The sequence below is a fragment of the Mauremys reevesii genome, unplaced genomic scaffold (assembly GCF_016161935.1).
Source record: "Mauremys reevesii isolate NIE-2019 unplaced genomic scaffold, ASM1616193v1 Contig10, whole genome shotgun sequence".
Classification (NCBI taxonomy): Eukaryota; Metazoa; Chordata; order Testudines; family Geoemydidae; genus Mauremys; species Mauremys reevesii.
In genome coordinates, this window is record NW_024100716.1 from 773,412 (window position 1) to 789,957 (window position 16,546).

General features: G+C 48.1%; 1 protein-coding gene across 1 annotated transcript in view; it reads right to left on the reverse strand.

Annotated features, from left to right (window-relative positions):
• The window catches only part of LOC120392555 (scavenger receptor cysteine-rich type 1 protein M130-like), a 46,670-nt gene extending 30,350 nt beyond the window's left edge, over nt 1–16,320 (reverse strand). Inside the window, exons 1-2 of the mRNA XM_039517369.1 lie at nt 16,184–16,320; nt 8,788–9,102 (exon numbers count right to left, since the gene is read on the reverse strand). Of these exons, the coding sequence (XP_039373303.1) occupies nt 8,788–9,102; nt 16,184–16,247 (379 nt within the window). The 5' untranslated portion in view covers nt 16,248–16,320. The remainder of the gene's footprint in view (nt 1–8,787; nt 9,103–16,183) is intronic.
• Nucleotides 16,321–16,546: the final 226 nt, after the last annotated feature.

The following is a 16,546-nucleotide window of genomic DNA, read 5'->3' on the forward strand; positions in this document are numbered from 1 at the left end:
TGGGTACGAAGGCACTTCGGCCAGGTTTATTGTCAAATGAAGCACAATGATAGTTCCCTCTAGACTTTGCTCTAGAGGACATACTATGAATATGTGCCCCCTGGCAATAGACTCAGCTCAGTCAGTGGCAGGACTTTCCACTGCCCCCTAGGCTGGACAAAGACACCGCCCTAGGGATGCATTTGTATACAGAGGTACAAACAAGTTACATATCACTCCTTACGTATTGAGGTGCAACCCCTCTATGCAGCAAGGTGCCGCCTCTCACCTTGTACATGTTGGTTTGAACAAAACAACTCTATCCATCATATTCCCCTTTTGGCCCTGTCATTGGGATGGGTCAGCTTGTTCCTTGTTATGTGTGGAATGTTTCAGTATCAGTGTGTCCTGCTACCGTGTTTATACTTCTGGTATCCAATACACTATATAGATATATGATTATACAACATCAGCCCTTTCCTTGCCAGGTTCTGTGAGCAGGGCCTGCCTCTGGCTCACAGCTTAACTTTGCTTTGTTAGCAAAGTCTTGACCATTACTTTAGTTCAGGCCTTAGGCCTCATACCGGGCCTCTGATACCAAGGGTTTATGTTTCAGGGCCTCATCTTACTACAGTGTTCATTTTGGATAAAATGTGGTTTGCAGGGTGCTTATGCATAGGGAAGCAGGCTGTGGCTCACCAGCCTAGGAACATTCTAGAGAAGGCCAGGGGGTGGGGGTGAATTCAGCATGTGGCATGGAGAACTATGAGCATGTGATAAACAAATCCATATATGGAAAGGTTAAATCTGATTGGTTAGAGGTTTGTGTTATGTAACTTGTTATGTAAGTGCCATGTGCTATAAAATAGCAAGGGGAGGGTCTCCTTGCTGGAGGGACTCTGCCTGATCTTTGTACCAGGGGTTGTCCCTTTGTGCACATTGAATAAAGCTTTGTCGAATTGAATCGAACCACATTGAATCGCATCGCATTGAATCAAAGTCCCTTCATTTTGCCCAGCTTCTGACTCATTGGGAACCACAAAATCCCAACAGTTTCTTGGCGCAGCGAGCAGGATGAAAAATATCCTTCAGGATCACTACTTACAATCAAATTAGAGGGTAAGTTCATTCATTTTTTATTTGGTTGTGTGTCTCTGACCTGACTGGTGACTCTCAGACCTTTTGTAGCAAGCAAGTCTTGGTATTGGGGAATTCAGGTGGTTTGTTGCAGTCTTAAGACATTCTACTTAGTGTGGGGGCTGGATAAGCTGTAAGTTTCTCTGACTAAGGGCTAGTCTACACTTACCGTCCTGGTTGACGCGGTGAGTTCGACTTCTCGGAGTTCGAAATATCGCATCTGATCTAGATGTGATAGTTCGAACTCTGGAAGCACCGCGGTTGACTCCGGTACTCCACCACTGCAAACGGCGGTGGTGGAGTCAACGGGGGAGCCGTGGAGTTCGACCCCGCCGCGTCTGGACGGGTGAGTAGTTCGAATTAGGGTACTTCGAATTCAGCTACACTATTCCCGTAGCTGAATTTGCGTACCCTAATTCGAACCCCCTTTTTAGTGTAGACCAGGCCTAAGTGTTGTTGAAGTGGGAAATCAAAGAGGCTGTAAGGACCAACAGTTAGTGTAGGGGCAGGTATAGCCATAAGTACCTCTATCTAATGTGTTGGCTGTCCCAGATCTCCTTATTGGACATTGTAATTATGCAAATCAAATAAATTGGAAAAAGGATTAATCTGCTGATTGGGCATTTCAGTCTGGGGTGTTTGATTGGAATAAATTGTTGTTAGTCTGTAAACAGAATTGTATTTAAAAATTTGGAGATCGGAGAATATTTAGGTTAAAAAAAAGGGAAAGATGAAGGGATATAGTGATCCACAGTATGAGGAGTGTATAATTAGTGCTTTTATAACTATTGTAGCAGTAAGTTTATTAGTTTTCTTGTGGAGATATTTTGGCTGTATGACTGGAATAAAGAAGAATCAAATGTCTGGTATGTGTTTAATTGTTGATTATGAACAGCTATTTAGAAAGAGTGATGTGCTAAAAGGAAGGGCGGGAGAGTTAGAAGCAGAAGTAGAAAAACTGCAAGCAGAAGCAAAAAAGTATAAAGAAGCAGACTTGCAGGGAAAGAGATCTTGTCCCTCAGCACCTTTGGACCCTACATGTGTAACATGGGGATACCAGTCTAGTTTCATGGCTCCGGTGAGAGTGCACACTGTCCCTAATCCTAATCAAGGGGAAGGGGACCCTGCTACTGTTAGTCACCTAGAGCACACTCATATGAGTCCATCTGACTTGCGGAGCATGTTAAAAGATTTGCCATATTTGCAGCTTAATAACCCAAACTTCTGGGAAAAGGCATAGGAGTGGATGGTAGAGGGAGGCTTACAGGCTTTTGATGATCACATAGTGTTTTCAGCCTTGGACATTAGCAGTGGCTTTTGGTCTGTTCCTGTGCACCCTTACAATCAATTTTGGTTTGTATTCACTGTTAAAGGGAAGCAATATACCTTTACTCGCCTAAGCCAGGGTTTCTATTACTCACCTACTTTGTTTCATACAGTGTTAGCTGATGTGCTGGTAAAGCTGCCAGACATGGCTTCTTGTGTTGTACAGTATGTTGACAATCTTCTTGTCTCCTCACCAGATTGCCAAACGCACATGAAAGACTTAAAAGTGATCCTGCAGCACTTGGCAGACAGTGGGGTAAAATGTAATGCTAGAAAGGCTCAGATTGCAAAGGAGGAACTATCATATCTGGGGTATCTAATATCCAAGGGGTTCAAGCATTTAACTGTTGACCGCATTGAGGCTATGAATGCATGCTCATGACCAGTTACGGTCAGGGGAGTTAGGAAAGTTTTGGGGCTATTTAATTTCTCCCCAACTCAAATCCCAAATTATTCAAGGATTGTCCAGCCCCTTAATAATCTCCTGAAGGGTGCCGGTGGACCACATGATGCAATTGAATGGACACACGAATGTGAACAGCCATTTACCACATTGAAACAAAGGCTATGTCCTGCCCCAGGGTTGGGACTTCCTAATCCATTAATGCCTTTTACATTGTACACGCATGTCAGTGAGGGACATATAACAGCAGTGTTAATGCAAAAACATGGGGACAAACAGTGCCCAGTAGCATACTACTCTTCTAAACTAGATGCTGTCACTCAAACAATGCCACCATGCCTCCAGGCGGTGGAAGGAGCTTCTATGGCCCTAAGTCAGGCCTCACCACTAATTGGTGTGCAGGATGTAAATATTGTCGTGCCTCACGCTGTCCTTACTATTTTATCAGGAAAGAAATCTTCGGCAGTCCATGTGGCAAGATTGACTCAATGGGAAATGAGCTTGCTAATGCCTTCGGTACACCTGCAAGGAACGTCATCGTTAAACCCTGCCACCCTCATGCCTACCCCAGATAAGGGACACCCGCATCATTGTTGCCTTAAGGAAGAGCCCGTGGACCTTCCACTGGTAAAAGAAACTGAAATACCTGGTGCCCCTTGCCTATACGTGGATGGTTCTTCCTTCTATGTGGACGGCAAGCGACACACAGGATGGGCCGTTTGTACTCAAGATGGGCAGCTGGTGGCACATGGCAGTTTACCTGGAGCATCAGCACGAGTAACAGAACTACAGATGTTAGTTGCAGCATGTGAAGCTACAGAAGGTCATGCTGTAAACATATATGTTGTGTATTTGGTTGTCATGGTAATAGAATCTTGTGTTGCTATGGCAACTGAGTCGGATTATTAGGGGATAGCCCAGCCTGTTTGGCTGGCTGTTTTTAGTTCTGTGTGTAGCAATAAATGGCTGCTCCAAGGTTTACAGCTCTCTGTGTCTCCAGTGATTTCTTCCTAAAGCTGCTGCCCCCAAGGATATAACAATGTGGCGACGAGGATGGGATCTCTGTGCTGCCCCAGCAACAGAAGGAAGTAGAAGTTAAGGTACAAAAACAAACAAACAAACCTTGTTTGCTGCTGGAAGGGGGTGAGAACTGGCTTGTTTGCACTGACTGTGAAACTGAAACTAAAACCATGGCTACACTTACAGGGCCACTGGGACCTTTTGAGAAGACTATAGTGCAATGGCATGTGTATACTGGGCGTTTTGAGCTTTTTGTTATTGCAAATGATATTACAGAAGCAAAGAAGGTGCCAATATTCTTAAGTGTTGTAGGGGCTAAGACCTACTCCCTGCTACACAGCTTATTACATCCTGTTAAGCCAGGGACCAAATCTTACAGTGACATTATGGAAATCCTGGGGTCCCATTTCAATCCCAAACCACTGGTAATTGCTGAAAGATACAGGTTCCACAAAAGAGACCAGAAAGGAGATGAAACAGTTGTATAATTTGTAGCAACTTTGAGAAAGCTGGCAGAACACTGTGAATTTAAGGAGATATTAAATGAGGTCCTACGTGACAGGTTAATGTGTGGCCTGCACAGTGAAGCTATACGGAAGCGCCTATTGACAGATGCTCAGATTACCTTACAGAAGGCCATTGATATTGCTGTCTCCATGGAACTGGCTACAAAGGAGGTACAATCCATCAATGCATCCCCTAGGGTACATAAGGTGTCACAAGAACCTACCCACAAAACTGTGAGGAGTCAGGAATGTTATCGCTGTGGTAAGCTGGGTCATCGTGCATCAGAATGCTGGTGTAAGGACCTGGTGTGTCGACACTGTGGCAAAAAGGGACACATTGAGTGTGCCTATAAACAAAAGAAAAAGAGGCCTGTGGTCTGGCCGACCAAAACAGGAAATCTGCATACCCTAGAGCAGACCCAGGATGACCAAGGAGATACCTCCTCACAAGAAGAAGAGCCACTCCACGTTTTGTCTTTGGCAGTGGGCTCACATGAATACTGGGTAACCCCGTTGTTGGATGGAAAACCTATACGCATGGAACTGGATACCGGTGCAGTGGTCTCACTGGTCTCAGAGACTGTGTATAAAGAAAAGCTACAGCATCTTCCACTTAAAGCAACAAAAACAGTGCTGAAGACATATACGGGAGAAACTGTGCCCATGTTGGGCACTACTGATGTTAAGGTGGAGCGCAATGGACAGACCGCTAAATTGCCACTGTTTGTGCTGAGAGGTAATTACCCAGCCTTAATGGGTAGGTCTTGGCTTAGGAAGATCCAGCTGAATTGGGCAGAAGTGCACCGAGTGACAAAAGAAGAAACCAGTCTGACCACAATACTAAGGAAACATGCTGCTGTTTTTGGAGAGGCTCTGGGAAGTATGAAGGGAATCACTGTGACATTGAACATTAAACCTGGCAGTCAACCAAAATATCTGAAAGCCAGAACTGTGCCATATGCCATCAGGCCGAAAGTTGAAGCGGACCTGGAGCACCTGGTCACAAATGAAGTCCTAATACCAGTTACCCATAGCTCATGGGCCACTCCTATCGTTCCAATAGTGAAGAAAGATGGCTCTCTCCGGATTTGCGGTGATTTTAAAGTCACTGTCAACCCAGTGTTGTGTGCAGAGCAATACCCGCTTCCCCACATCGATGACCTCTTCGCAGGCCTGGCTGGAGGACAAAAGTTCAGTAAGACTGATCTGAGTCAAGCATATTTACAGATGCACGTCGATGAAAAGTCCCAAGAGCTGTTGACTATTGTGACGCATAAGAGGCTTTATCGATACTGTTACCTACACTTTGGAATAACACCTGCTCCTGCCCTGTTCCAGAGGGCTATGGACCAGATCTTGTGTGGCTTGCCAGGAGTCCAGTGCTATCTGGATGATATCCTGGTGACTGGAAGGAATGAGGAGGATCACCTAAGGAATTTAGAGGCTACCCTGCAAAGACTGGAAGAGTATGGACTGCGAGTCTGCAAAGAGAAGTGTGAATTCTTCAAGCCCTCTTATTTAGTTGGGTTTGGTTCTGCTTTGAGCAGGGGGTTGTACTAGATGACCTCCTGAGGTCCCTTCCAATCCTGAGATTCTATGATTCTATGATTCTATGAATATTTGAGACACATCATTGATGCTTCAGATCTTCATAAGGCCCCTGCCAAAATTAAGGCTATTGTGGAGGCTCCCCCTCCTCGAAATGTTAGCCAACTTCGCTCATTTCTAGGACTATTGAACTATTATGGAAAGTTTATCTCACAATTAGCCACATTGCTAAAACCACTTCATGAACTCCTTGGGCAGAACAAGGCCTGGAAGTGGACTGAAGCCTGTGATGTTGCATTTAACAAAGCTAAGGATGCATTGCTAAATTCTGATGTTCTGACGTACTTTGATCCATCCTTACCCCTACAGTTGGCCTGCGATGCGTCCCCTTATGGAGTGGGATCAGTCATGTCACACATTATGCCTTCGGGAGAAGAGAGACCTATTGCTTTTGCTTCACGCACTCTAAGCAAAGCGGAAACCAACTATGCCCAAATCGAACGTGAGGCATTGGGAATTGTTTTCGGAATTCGGAAGTTTCATCAGTACCTGTTTGGACGGAAGTTTACTCTTCTCACTGACCATCAACCCCTGACTTCAATTTTTGGACCCCACACAGGCATTCCTCCATTAGCCGCTAGTCGCATGCAATGGTGGGCATTGTTGCTTTCAGCACACACATATGAAATCAAATATAGGAAATCCACTCTGCACGGCAATGCGGATGGTCTCTCAAGGCTGCCCAGAAGGAAATCTTTTACTTTGAACAAGTAGAGAATACACCCATCACTGCTACTCAGATAAAGAAGGCAACTCACGGTGTGCCAGTATTGTCCCAAGTTATGGACCTGGTGATGCATGGAAAATCTTGACAAACCTCTCCGGTCTCACCCGACCTTGTTACCTACATGTCCAGGAGGACGGAGTTATCGATCCAATCTGGTTGTTTGTTGTGGGGAAGACGTGTCATTATTCCACCACCACTGAGATCACAGATGTTAGAACAGCTACATTCCGGTCACTGTGGAATAGTGCGCATGAAGGAAATTGCACGAAGCTATTTTTGGTGGCCTGGATTGGACAGTGCTATTGAAGAGAAGGCAAAAGCTTGTATGTCATGTCAGGGTGTGAGGAATGCACCCCAGTGGGCACCCCTACATCCATGGGACTGGCCTGAAAAGCCGTGGCAACGTATTCACATTGACTTTGCTGGCCCCCTTGAAGGAAGCATGTTCTTGGTGGCAATAGATGCCCATTCTAAATGGCCAGAAGTCTCTATAATGCAGTCCACTACTGCAGAGAGTACTATCCAAAAACTACGAGGACTCTTTAGTCGTTTCGGTCTGCCAGAACAACTTGTGAGTGACAACGGACCACAGTTCGTCTCTCAGGAGTTTCAAAAGTTTATGAAGGCAAATAGGATACACCACATCACTTCTATTCAGGGGTAGATGCAGGCAGGACCCTGGCCTGGGACCCGGTGGAGAGGGAGGGCCTGGGTTTCCCTTCCCCACTGCCTAAAATACTGAGGCAACTTAACCTGGAAAACAAGGGGCTGGAGGTCAGGGGCACCAACCACTAGGCAGCCCGGCCCTTCAAGCGCCCTGTTACAAACCTGAACCTTTTTCCCACTGCAAACATGCAGCTCCAGCTGAGATGCAGCAGCAGTTTTACAGAAAGATGCACATAAAGGACTTTTGCTCTGATACCCCTTTGTTTGTGAGCAGCTCCCTCTTCCTGGTGAGGCTCAGAGGAGAGGGACTCCCTGCTGTGCACTTGCTAGGTGTGCAGCACAAGGCATTGCAGTTGTTATTACCAGGTTAGGGAATTTACATTGGTGAAGGTCAATCTGTTTTCTTGAGTGTTTCAAAGTCCTGACAATGAATCTTTGTAAAGTTCCCGCCCACCCCAGATATTTTATTTTTTAAAAATACTAAGAAATTGCATACAACCCCTCCCCCCATGTGAAGAGTGTATTGATGTTTGTCATTGAAACACTCAAAATCCAGGAAAGGGTTGAGATTAAACACTGCCCTGAGCTCCCATTGCCTGGGGAGCTGCTAAAACTTTTGGAACTATGGGAAAATATTCTCTCTTCCTTGTGCTATACTCAGAGGAAGATATTATTCCTACTAAATGTTAAGAAAAGAGAAGTTAAAACTAAAATGTATAATGGGTCTGTAGCTGTAATGTTAACTACTGAGTCACAATAAACGTCTCCATAATATGATATTCCTGTGCTGTGCAGGGTTGAGGTATATTTTTGGCTGAGCTCTCTATGCTATGCTGGATCCACTGTGTATCAGAGGTTTTGAAATTTTCTATTACTAGTTGGTCCAAATTGTGAGAAGTAACAGAGCAGATGGGGAGTGCTCTTGGCTAAATCTAATTCTGGCCAAGCTGGGAGAATCTCCCCATTCCTTGGTCACCTTATGAGGGTGGCAAAGGGGTTACATAAATACCCCACCCTCTGGACCTCTGCAGTTGGGTGTCTGGGTCTGGATTTTGGCATGAGTGTAACATTTTCAAAAGTGCCTCAGTGACTTAGGAGCCTAAGTGAAATTTTCCTTTTTCATTTTCTCTCCTGTCTTTATTTTTAGACCCATTCAGAGGAAAAGGGAAAGGAAAGACGTGGCACTGAAACAACTGGAAATGAGATAATGAAAACACTTCACAGTCACACAGGGGCCTCCTTAGTGACCAGAGACATGAACAGTAATAACTACAGCTCAGTAATAACAAATATTACAGAACTTGCTCTGGTTTTGATCGTTTCTCATTAAGGTCACAGGCACACGATGCCCTCTGGGTTCAAGCCCTTTTGTCTCAGGGGCTTTGCCTTTCAGGACTGAGCTGGCTGATTCTTACCTGAACAGATCACTCCAGCATCCTCTCCATGACCGCAGTCATGCACTTCCCATCCCCTGTTCCTGCAGTGCCAGAGAGCAGACTCGGTACCATCACAAGCAACATCATCCAGCCAAATTGGTCCAGATCCTGCTCCAAAATGAGCCCGCTGAGGGGCACTGGCAGCAGCTCCACATCCCAACTGCTTACAGACAACCCCAGCATCTGCCATGTCCCAGCGATCACTACACACCGTCCCCCACCGATCCTGGTGTTTAACCTCCACTCTCCCGGCACAGGGGCTGCCTCCATCTGCCAGCCTCAGCTCCTCAGCACCTGCAAAGAGAGACACAGAGCAGGGTCAGAGCGAGCAGGGAGCCCCCTCCCCAGTGTTATCACAACTGAGTCCGCGCCCAGCAGCAGGGGATCTGAGCCCAGAGCCAGAAGGAAGGGACACGCCCAGAGCTGCCTCATGGCGCCATCTTCTCACGTCTCAGGGCCTCACACTTGGGGCTGTCAGTGCTGCAGCTCTCGCCATTTTATTCCCACTCTGGTGGTTTGGGTTGTTTTTACCTGTCCCAAGAGAACACGATGAAAGGCACCAACTCATGGATTTTCCCTTATTCCAAATGGTGCCGTCTCCTGTCACTGTCACTGGGGCTGAAGCCAGTGAGATGGCAGGGAGAGGATCTGCAGTGGGGTAACAGGGAGACAGGAGAGAGAGTCAGAAGGGAGGGGTGGGGACAGGGATCTGAAATTGCGGCGGGAGGGAGCAGTGGAGATGGAGCACAGGGTGGTCTGGAGGAAGAGCAGGGAGCATGGGGCTGGAGGGGGTTATTGAGCAGGGGGCAGGAGGGAGAAGAAGGGGGTTTAGAGAAGGGGGTCTGCATGGAGAGGTGAAGAGAGGAGGGGGTCTGGAGTGGGGGACAGTGAGAAGTGAGGAGGGGGTGAGGAATTGGACAGGAGAGAGAGAGGGGAAGGGAGAGAGCAGAGAGGGGGCAGAAGGAGACATGAGGAAAAGACAGGCCTCTAAAAAGGGGTGCAGGAGGAGGGAGGGTGGGGAATGGTGATCTTGTGTAGGGGCAGGAGGGAGGGGGTCTGAAGCAGGGCAGCAAGAGGGTGAGGAGGAGTGTGGAGCAGAGTATGGGAGGGAGGGGAGGTAGCCTGGAGCAGGGGGAGATGAGAGAGGATTGAGGAGGATGGAGGGATTGGGATGGAGTGCGGGGGGGTCTGGTGCTGGTGGACAGGAGGTAGGGAAGGGATTCTGGAGCAGGGAGACAGGAGGAACTATTGGGGAGGAGGAGGGGGAAAGCAGTAAGAAGGGGCAGGAGGGAAGGAGAGATGGGGAGGAAGACAAAGGGGGATTTTAGAACGGGGGCAGTTCTTTTCCGTCTCACACAGAGAAGTTGCAGGGGTGGGGTGGAGTGGAGGAAGCCAGGAAAATGTCACTGTTTTCAAAAGGCTAAACCAATCCTGTCGTGTTACGGTGACATAATTTCTGTGAATGGTTACTGTCAGGTCAGAATGAAAGTCTCCAGTGTCTCTATCTGTAACTCACCCCTGAACAATAACAGACGTTCTGTGTGTGAGTGTGAACCATGCTGCATGAATTAGCTCAGTGCCTGTCAAGCTATTTCCCAGTCACCCCTTCATCTCTCAGAGGAACTGGGGAGCGAAGGCAGTGCTGGGCAATGGGCGGCAGTTCCTGTCTCAGGGGTGAGGGGAGGGTAAGCGCAGTCTCCCACTGATCCTTCAGGGGAGTTGTGCAGTTTGGGTGCATTAAACGGTGACTTTTCAGCCTGCGATTCTCACCCCCACTCTGGCAGAGGAGTAGAGGGGGGTTCTAAAGTCCATAGACAGACTGAATAACATCACTGGATGTTTTTTATAACTTTGCAATTTTTGTTCTGTGGTGCTTGGCATTACAGCCTTGTGCTCCCTACTGGAGCTTCCTCTCCCCACCTGCCCCACAAATTTCTCTCTTCCACTGGTCTCTTCCCACCTGCCTCCCCTGGGCTCTTCACCCTCCTCTTCTCCCCTTTCTACCTGGCCTCTCTGCCCTGCATGTACAGGCTGCTCCTTCCCCAGATGAGCAGCAGACTCTGCCCCCACTCCCTGCCATTGGCTTTTCTCCCAGTAGCTCTGAGTTCCACCCTCTGCCCACAGTTGTCTCTAGTGCTTTTTGTATCTCTGGGGGATGTGGAGAGGCAAATCTGGATTCTGGGAGAGAGGTAGTTCACAGGGAATGTGAGGAGGGGCCACTGCCTGACACACAGTCCTGGGATATTGGCTGGTAGAACTGGCCCCCAGGGTAGTGTGTGAAGAGCCAGGACTGTCCCTGTGACTGGGAGCAAGTACGGGCATCATTACAATGCCCATGAGTTACAGCTCCATAGACAGTTCCACTGTAGGGTGATCAGACAGCAAGTGTGAAAAATTGGGACAAGGGGTTGGGGGTAATAGGATCCCATATAAAAAAAAAAGCCCCAAATATCGGGACTGTCCCTATAAAATCAGGACATCTGTTCACTGTATTCCACTGTGACCCCTGGAACAGGCTGGCTGCAGCAGTGGATGACTGAGCTGGGGACAGTATGTTTCTGAAGCCTCCATGGAGCTCAGAGAACAGTGCAGTTCACACCAGTATGTGCCCAGACCATCCTGCACCTTTAATGCCAAGCAAATATAAAACGCCACTTTGCTGCAATCCCCAGGGGCATTTATTCAGGTACGGCTCCCTTCAGTGCTGTCCCACAGGCAACCCATGGGGCCCAATCTGCACTAAGAAAAAAGGGACTTTTTTTCAATGGAGTTAACTCAGTGATGTTCACTCACGGCAGGACCCAAGGCTGTAATGCTGCTCTAGCTAAGAAGAGTACCCAGAAGAGTACCCAGAAGTCACCTACTACAGGACAGGCCTCTCCAGCACATCATCTACAACCTATCCTGAAGGACAATCCATCACTCTCACAGATCTTGTGAGACAGACCAGTCTTCGCTTACAGACAGCCCCCCAACCTGATGCAAATACTCACCAGCAACCGCACACCATACAACACAAACACTAGCCCAGGAACTTATCCTTGTAACAAAGCCCGATGCCAGCTCTGTCCACATATCTATTCAAGTGACACCATCATAGGACCTAATCACATTAGCCACAATATCAGAGGCTCGTTCACCTGTACATCTACCAACGTGATATATGCCATCATGTGCCAGCAATGCCCCTCTGCCATATACATTGGCCAAACCAGACAGTCTCTACGCAAAAGAATAAATGGACACAAATCTGATATCAGGAATCATAACATTCAAAAACGAGTGGGAGAACACTTCAACCTCTCTAACCACTCTGTGACAGACTTGAAGGTGGCAATTTTGCAACAAAAAAAATTCAAAAACAGACTCCAAAGAGAGACTGCTGAACTCGAATTAATATGCAAATCAGATACAATTAACTTAGGTCTAAACAGAGACTGGGAATGGTTGGGTCATTTCACTAATTGAATCTATTTCCCCATGTTAAGTATCCTCACACTTTCTATGGGTCATCTCGATTATCACTTCAAAGGTTTTTTTTTCTCCTGCTGATGATAGCTCATCTCAATTGATTGGCCTCTTAGAGTTGGTATGGCTACTTCCACCTTTTCATGTTCTCTGTATGTATAAATATCTTCTTTCTGTGTGTTCCATTCTATGCATCCAATGAAGTGGGCTGTAGCCCATGAAAGCTTATGCTCAGATAAATTTAAGTCTCTAAGGTGCCACTAGTACTCCTGTTCTTTTTGCTCTAGCTAAGTGCACACACAGTTCTATTTCCCTACACACAGTAGAAACTAAGAACAGTCGGCAGTTTCCTTGCTCAGAAATCCCCAGCCTGCCCCTCCAGCGAGCTCCAACTGGCTTTGTTTCTTTTCTGCTTCCAGGATCCCGGTTACAACTCCTTCTACTAGCTTCTCCCTCCAACAGACATAGTCTGATGCCAGTATCCTGGACTCTGCATTGGCAACAGAGGAAACCCCTGGCTTAGTTCTGCACTGCCCATGAGCCCAGTGCCTTTGGCAGTAGCCCCCACTGTCTGCAGCTGTTTTTACTCCATAAAGGATTTTGATTGCTCCATCTGTTGAGCCTAAAAGAGAGTGCTCACCCTGCCATTGGCTTCATGAGGTCTGTGATTGTCTTAGGATCGAAGACTCCCCAATGGCAGCCATCAGCACCTTTCAGCTATCAATCACATTTACATACTGCACCTATCATATACTGGGAAAAGTAGCTACATGGTGATATTCCCTATATTGTAAACTCCCCCGTGTCACTGTGTCTGTGACATGTGAAGCAAACTCAGATTTCCCATAGAAAATAAAAACTATCAAAGGGATGATGCACATTTCCACATCAATCCAACAAAAATACATTGAGCTGAGCATGTGCTTGGCATCACTATATGACGCTATCCCACAAGTAACTGGAGAGTATTTTATGCTCCCCCACGTCACTGTGTCTGCATCATGTGAAGCAGTCAAATTTCTCATAGAAAATAAGAAATATTCAGGGGATATAAACATTTGCTCATAAATCCAACAAAAATGCACTGAGCTAAACATGTGCTTGGCATCACTATATGACCCCATCCCACAATCGTGCAGTAATTTATCCCTCACATGGTAATACTTGTCCATCCCCTGCAATGTCAGCCTGATCACCAGAAGTCACCATAGAATTCTCTGCTTTTAGGTCATGCACAGCTGTGTCATGGGCTCTAATCATGGGTGGCAAGTTTGTAGAAATTTTGGTGGTTCCCAGAACCCGCCCCCAACTCCACCCTACCAAACTCCGCCCCCACCTGCCTAAGGCTCTGGGAGCGGTTTGGGGGGGGAGGTCTGGGGTGCAGGTCCTGGGCTGGGGATAAGGGTGCAGGAGGGGTGCAGGGTGCAGGCTTTGGGATGGAGTTTGGGTGCTGGGTGCAGGCTCCGGGCTGGGGCAGGGGGTGGGTGTGCAGGAGGGTGTGAGGGGTGCAGGCTTTGAAATGGAGTTTGGGTGCAGGCTCTGGGCTGGGGGTGGGGGTGTAGGACGGGGTGAGGGGTGCAGGCTATGGGAGGGAGTTTGGGGTGGGAAGGGGTGTGGGAAAGGAGGGGTGCATGCTCTGGGAGGGAGTTTGGGGATAGGAGGGAGTGCAGGAGTGCGGGCTGTGGGGCGGTGGTGGAGGGGTTCATGATGAGGGGGGGCTCAGGGATAGGGAAGAGAATTAGGGTTCAGGGGGATGAGGGTTGGGGCTGAGGATGAGGGATTCATGATGTGGGGAGGCTCAGAACTGAGGCAGAGGATTAGGGTGTGGGGGAATGAGGGGTTTGGGGTGTTGGAGAGGCTCAGGGCTAGGGCCGAAGGGCAGGGTAAGGGCAGGCTGCCCTGCCAGTGAGGGTGGCAGGCACTAGGACCCTGGGGCAGCAGACAGCAGTTCTGCCAGGAGCCATTCTACTCTGGCAGCAGAAGCAGGCAGGGGAGAGGCGCTGTGCTGCTTTCTGTCAGGCAGGGACGCGGCGGGGCGCGGGGAGACCCGCGAGGGCCGGGGCTCGATCCAGGCAGGGCCGGGGGAGAGACCCAGGTCCAAATATTGCTGGAGCAGGGCACCCAGCCCTGAATATCCCTGGTGCTTGAGCACCGCAAACATATATAACCTGCCACCTATGGCTCTAATCCCAGCACATTATATCTGACCTTCTTGGGAATCTGAAATATAAACTCCAAGTAACCTGCTAGACGGTTTGGTTTGCTCAGGATTTTCTGGGAATCAGGCCCCTAATTACCACACAGTTACTGAGCTGTCTGTGAAATAAACATTAGGGCAGGTTTTCCTCTAACACAATAATTTAGACTGACATTTCTAATTATCAACTTCAGGCTAGCGCAGCAGCACATCGGGGTCCCATGAACCAGCTACAGCTCAGCAGTTCTTTGCCCTGCCAGTCACATGGATCACTCTCATGCTGTTAACACCAGCCCAACAGGTTCCAGTCACTGTATTATTTTAATTATATCTGGGTCCCACATACGATTTTAATCCTAGCGCTAATCAGTTTTGGAGTCTCTGGGCCAGATTCATGTCCTAAAATGCACCAGCTCATTCTGATGTACCCAATGGTCTGACTCCCCGCTACCCCCCATTGCTGTTGAGTCTGCCTTGAGCTTGGACACTGCATGGCAAGGGGCCTGCAGCCCCTCTGTGCTGGAGGAATGAGAGCAGCCCTGAAACTGGGCAGGGGTGGCCTTGAGGGAATGAAACCAGTGAGGCCCTGATACAGAACGTCTGCCATGCAGCTTGTGCTGGTCGGGCTTCTCTAGGCTCCAACTAGGATTAAAGCTTCTCTGCTTCAGCAGAAACTCTGGGGGAGGGAGGCAGGGCTCCTGCAGGATAAATCTTCCTGCTGGCAGAGCTTCCAGTACCCCTATGGGCACAAGGCATTGCAAACTGCATCCCAACACATGCACACACCCCTTCTCTGGGAGGAATCAGCTCTGGGTTTATTTGGATAAATCCTGCTCACTTCAAAATGACAAAACTTTTACTGGCTTCAGTGAGTGAATAGGGGAGTAAGGAGCCAGGACTTGGCCCTTGGAGCTGTTGGATTCAGGACCAAACAGACATTTCTGTTGGATCCCAAATTATTGATGTATTTATTGGGATTTAAAATACTAAAGCGATGCCCAGCCAAGACTGTTGGCACCCGGATAGCATTGATAACACACTCAAATCCCTGCAGCATGAAGTGACTATTTCAACAGGAACTCAGCCAGCCAGGCACCTACATAAACTCCTTCCTACCCATTTATCATTATGTGACGTATGACCTGGGTCCTTCCTACCCCCAAACAAGTGTCTTTTGCAGTGTGCCCAAAAGGTCACCAAATTTGAGCAAGTTTCAGAGTCCTGGAGGCCTCACAGAGAACATCCTGTCAGCCACCCCTCTCCTTTATAAGAAGGGGAACCAGCTCAGGTGCCCCTGCTAACCATAGCGGTGGCAGTACGACACAGGGAGAAAGGTGATCCCTCAGGGAGGCCAGTCCCAGGCCATTAAGGACTTTATAAATCCTAACCGACACCTTAACCTCCACCCAGAGCTGGGCAGCCAGTGCAGATCCTGGAGCACGGCTGTAACATGCTCCCAGTGAGATGTGCTGATCAGTGAGTCACTGCCAGTTGCACCAGCTTCGTACTCTGAATGGTTCTAAGGTGCAGCCCCACATTAGGGTCATTGGAATAGTCCAATCTCCAGGTAACAAAAGCCTCAATAACAGTGGTAAGGTCCAGTCCCGAAAGGAAAAGTCACAACCTCTGGTGTTAAAAAGCTGACTTTAAAAGTTATCACCCTAGTTCCAGTTAACCCAGCTCCCCTGGTGAAACACAGAGGAGACTTACCTGCTACGTCCTGAACTGTGAGGAGAAGGAGCCACAGCACCAAAGTGGAGAGATGTCCCTTCATTGCCAGCCTGACTTGCAATGTCCCCTCTCTCTCACTGCACTGGCTGCACCTTGCACCTGCCAGGGCTCCTCTGTGTCTGACAAGTGATAACAAAGCAGTGGAAGGGAAATATATAGATTCAGAGGCTGGCATCAGCTGCACGAAGGAACCAATAGCAAACCCACCTGCCTTTTTAGTTATTATCTGTGGTTTTATCTGTGACTTTATGCAGCTAAAACATCCAATAAAACTCAAAAGCAACAAACATCACCATATATGAGTGATGAGCCCCTTCCTGACGTCAGGTTTACCACAGCCTC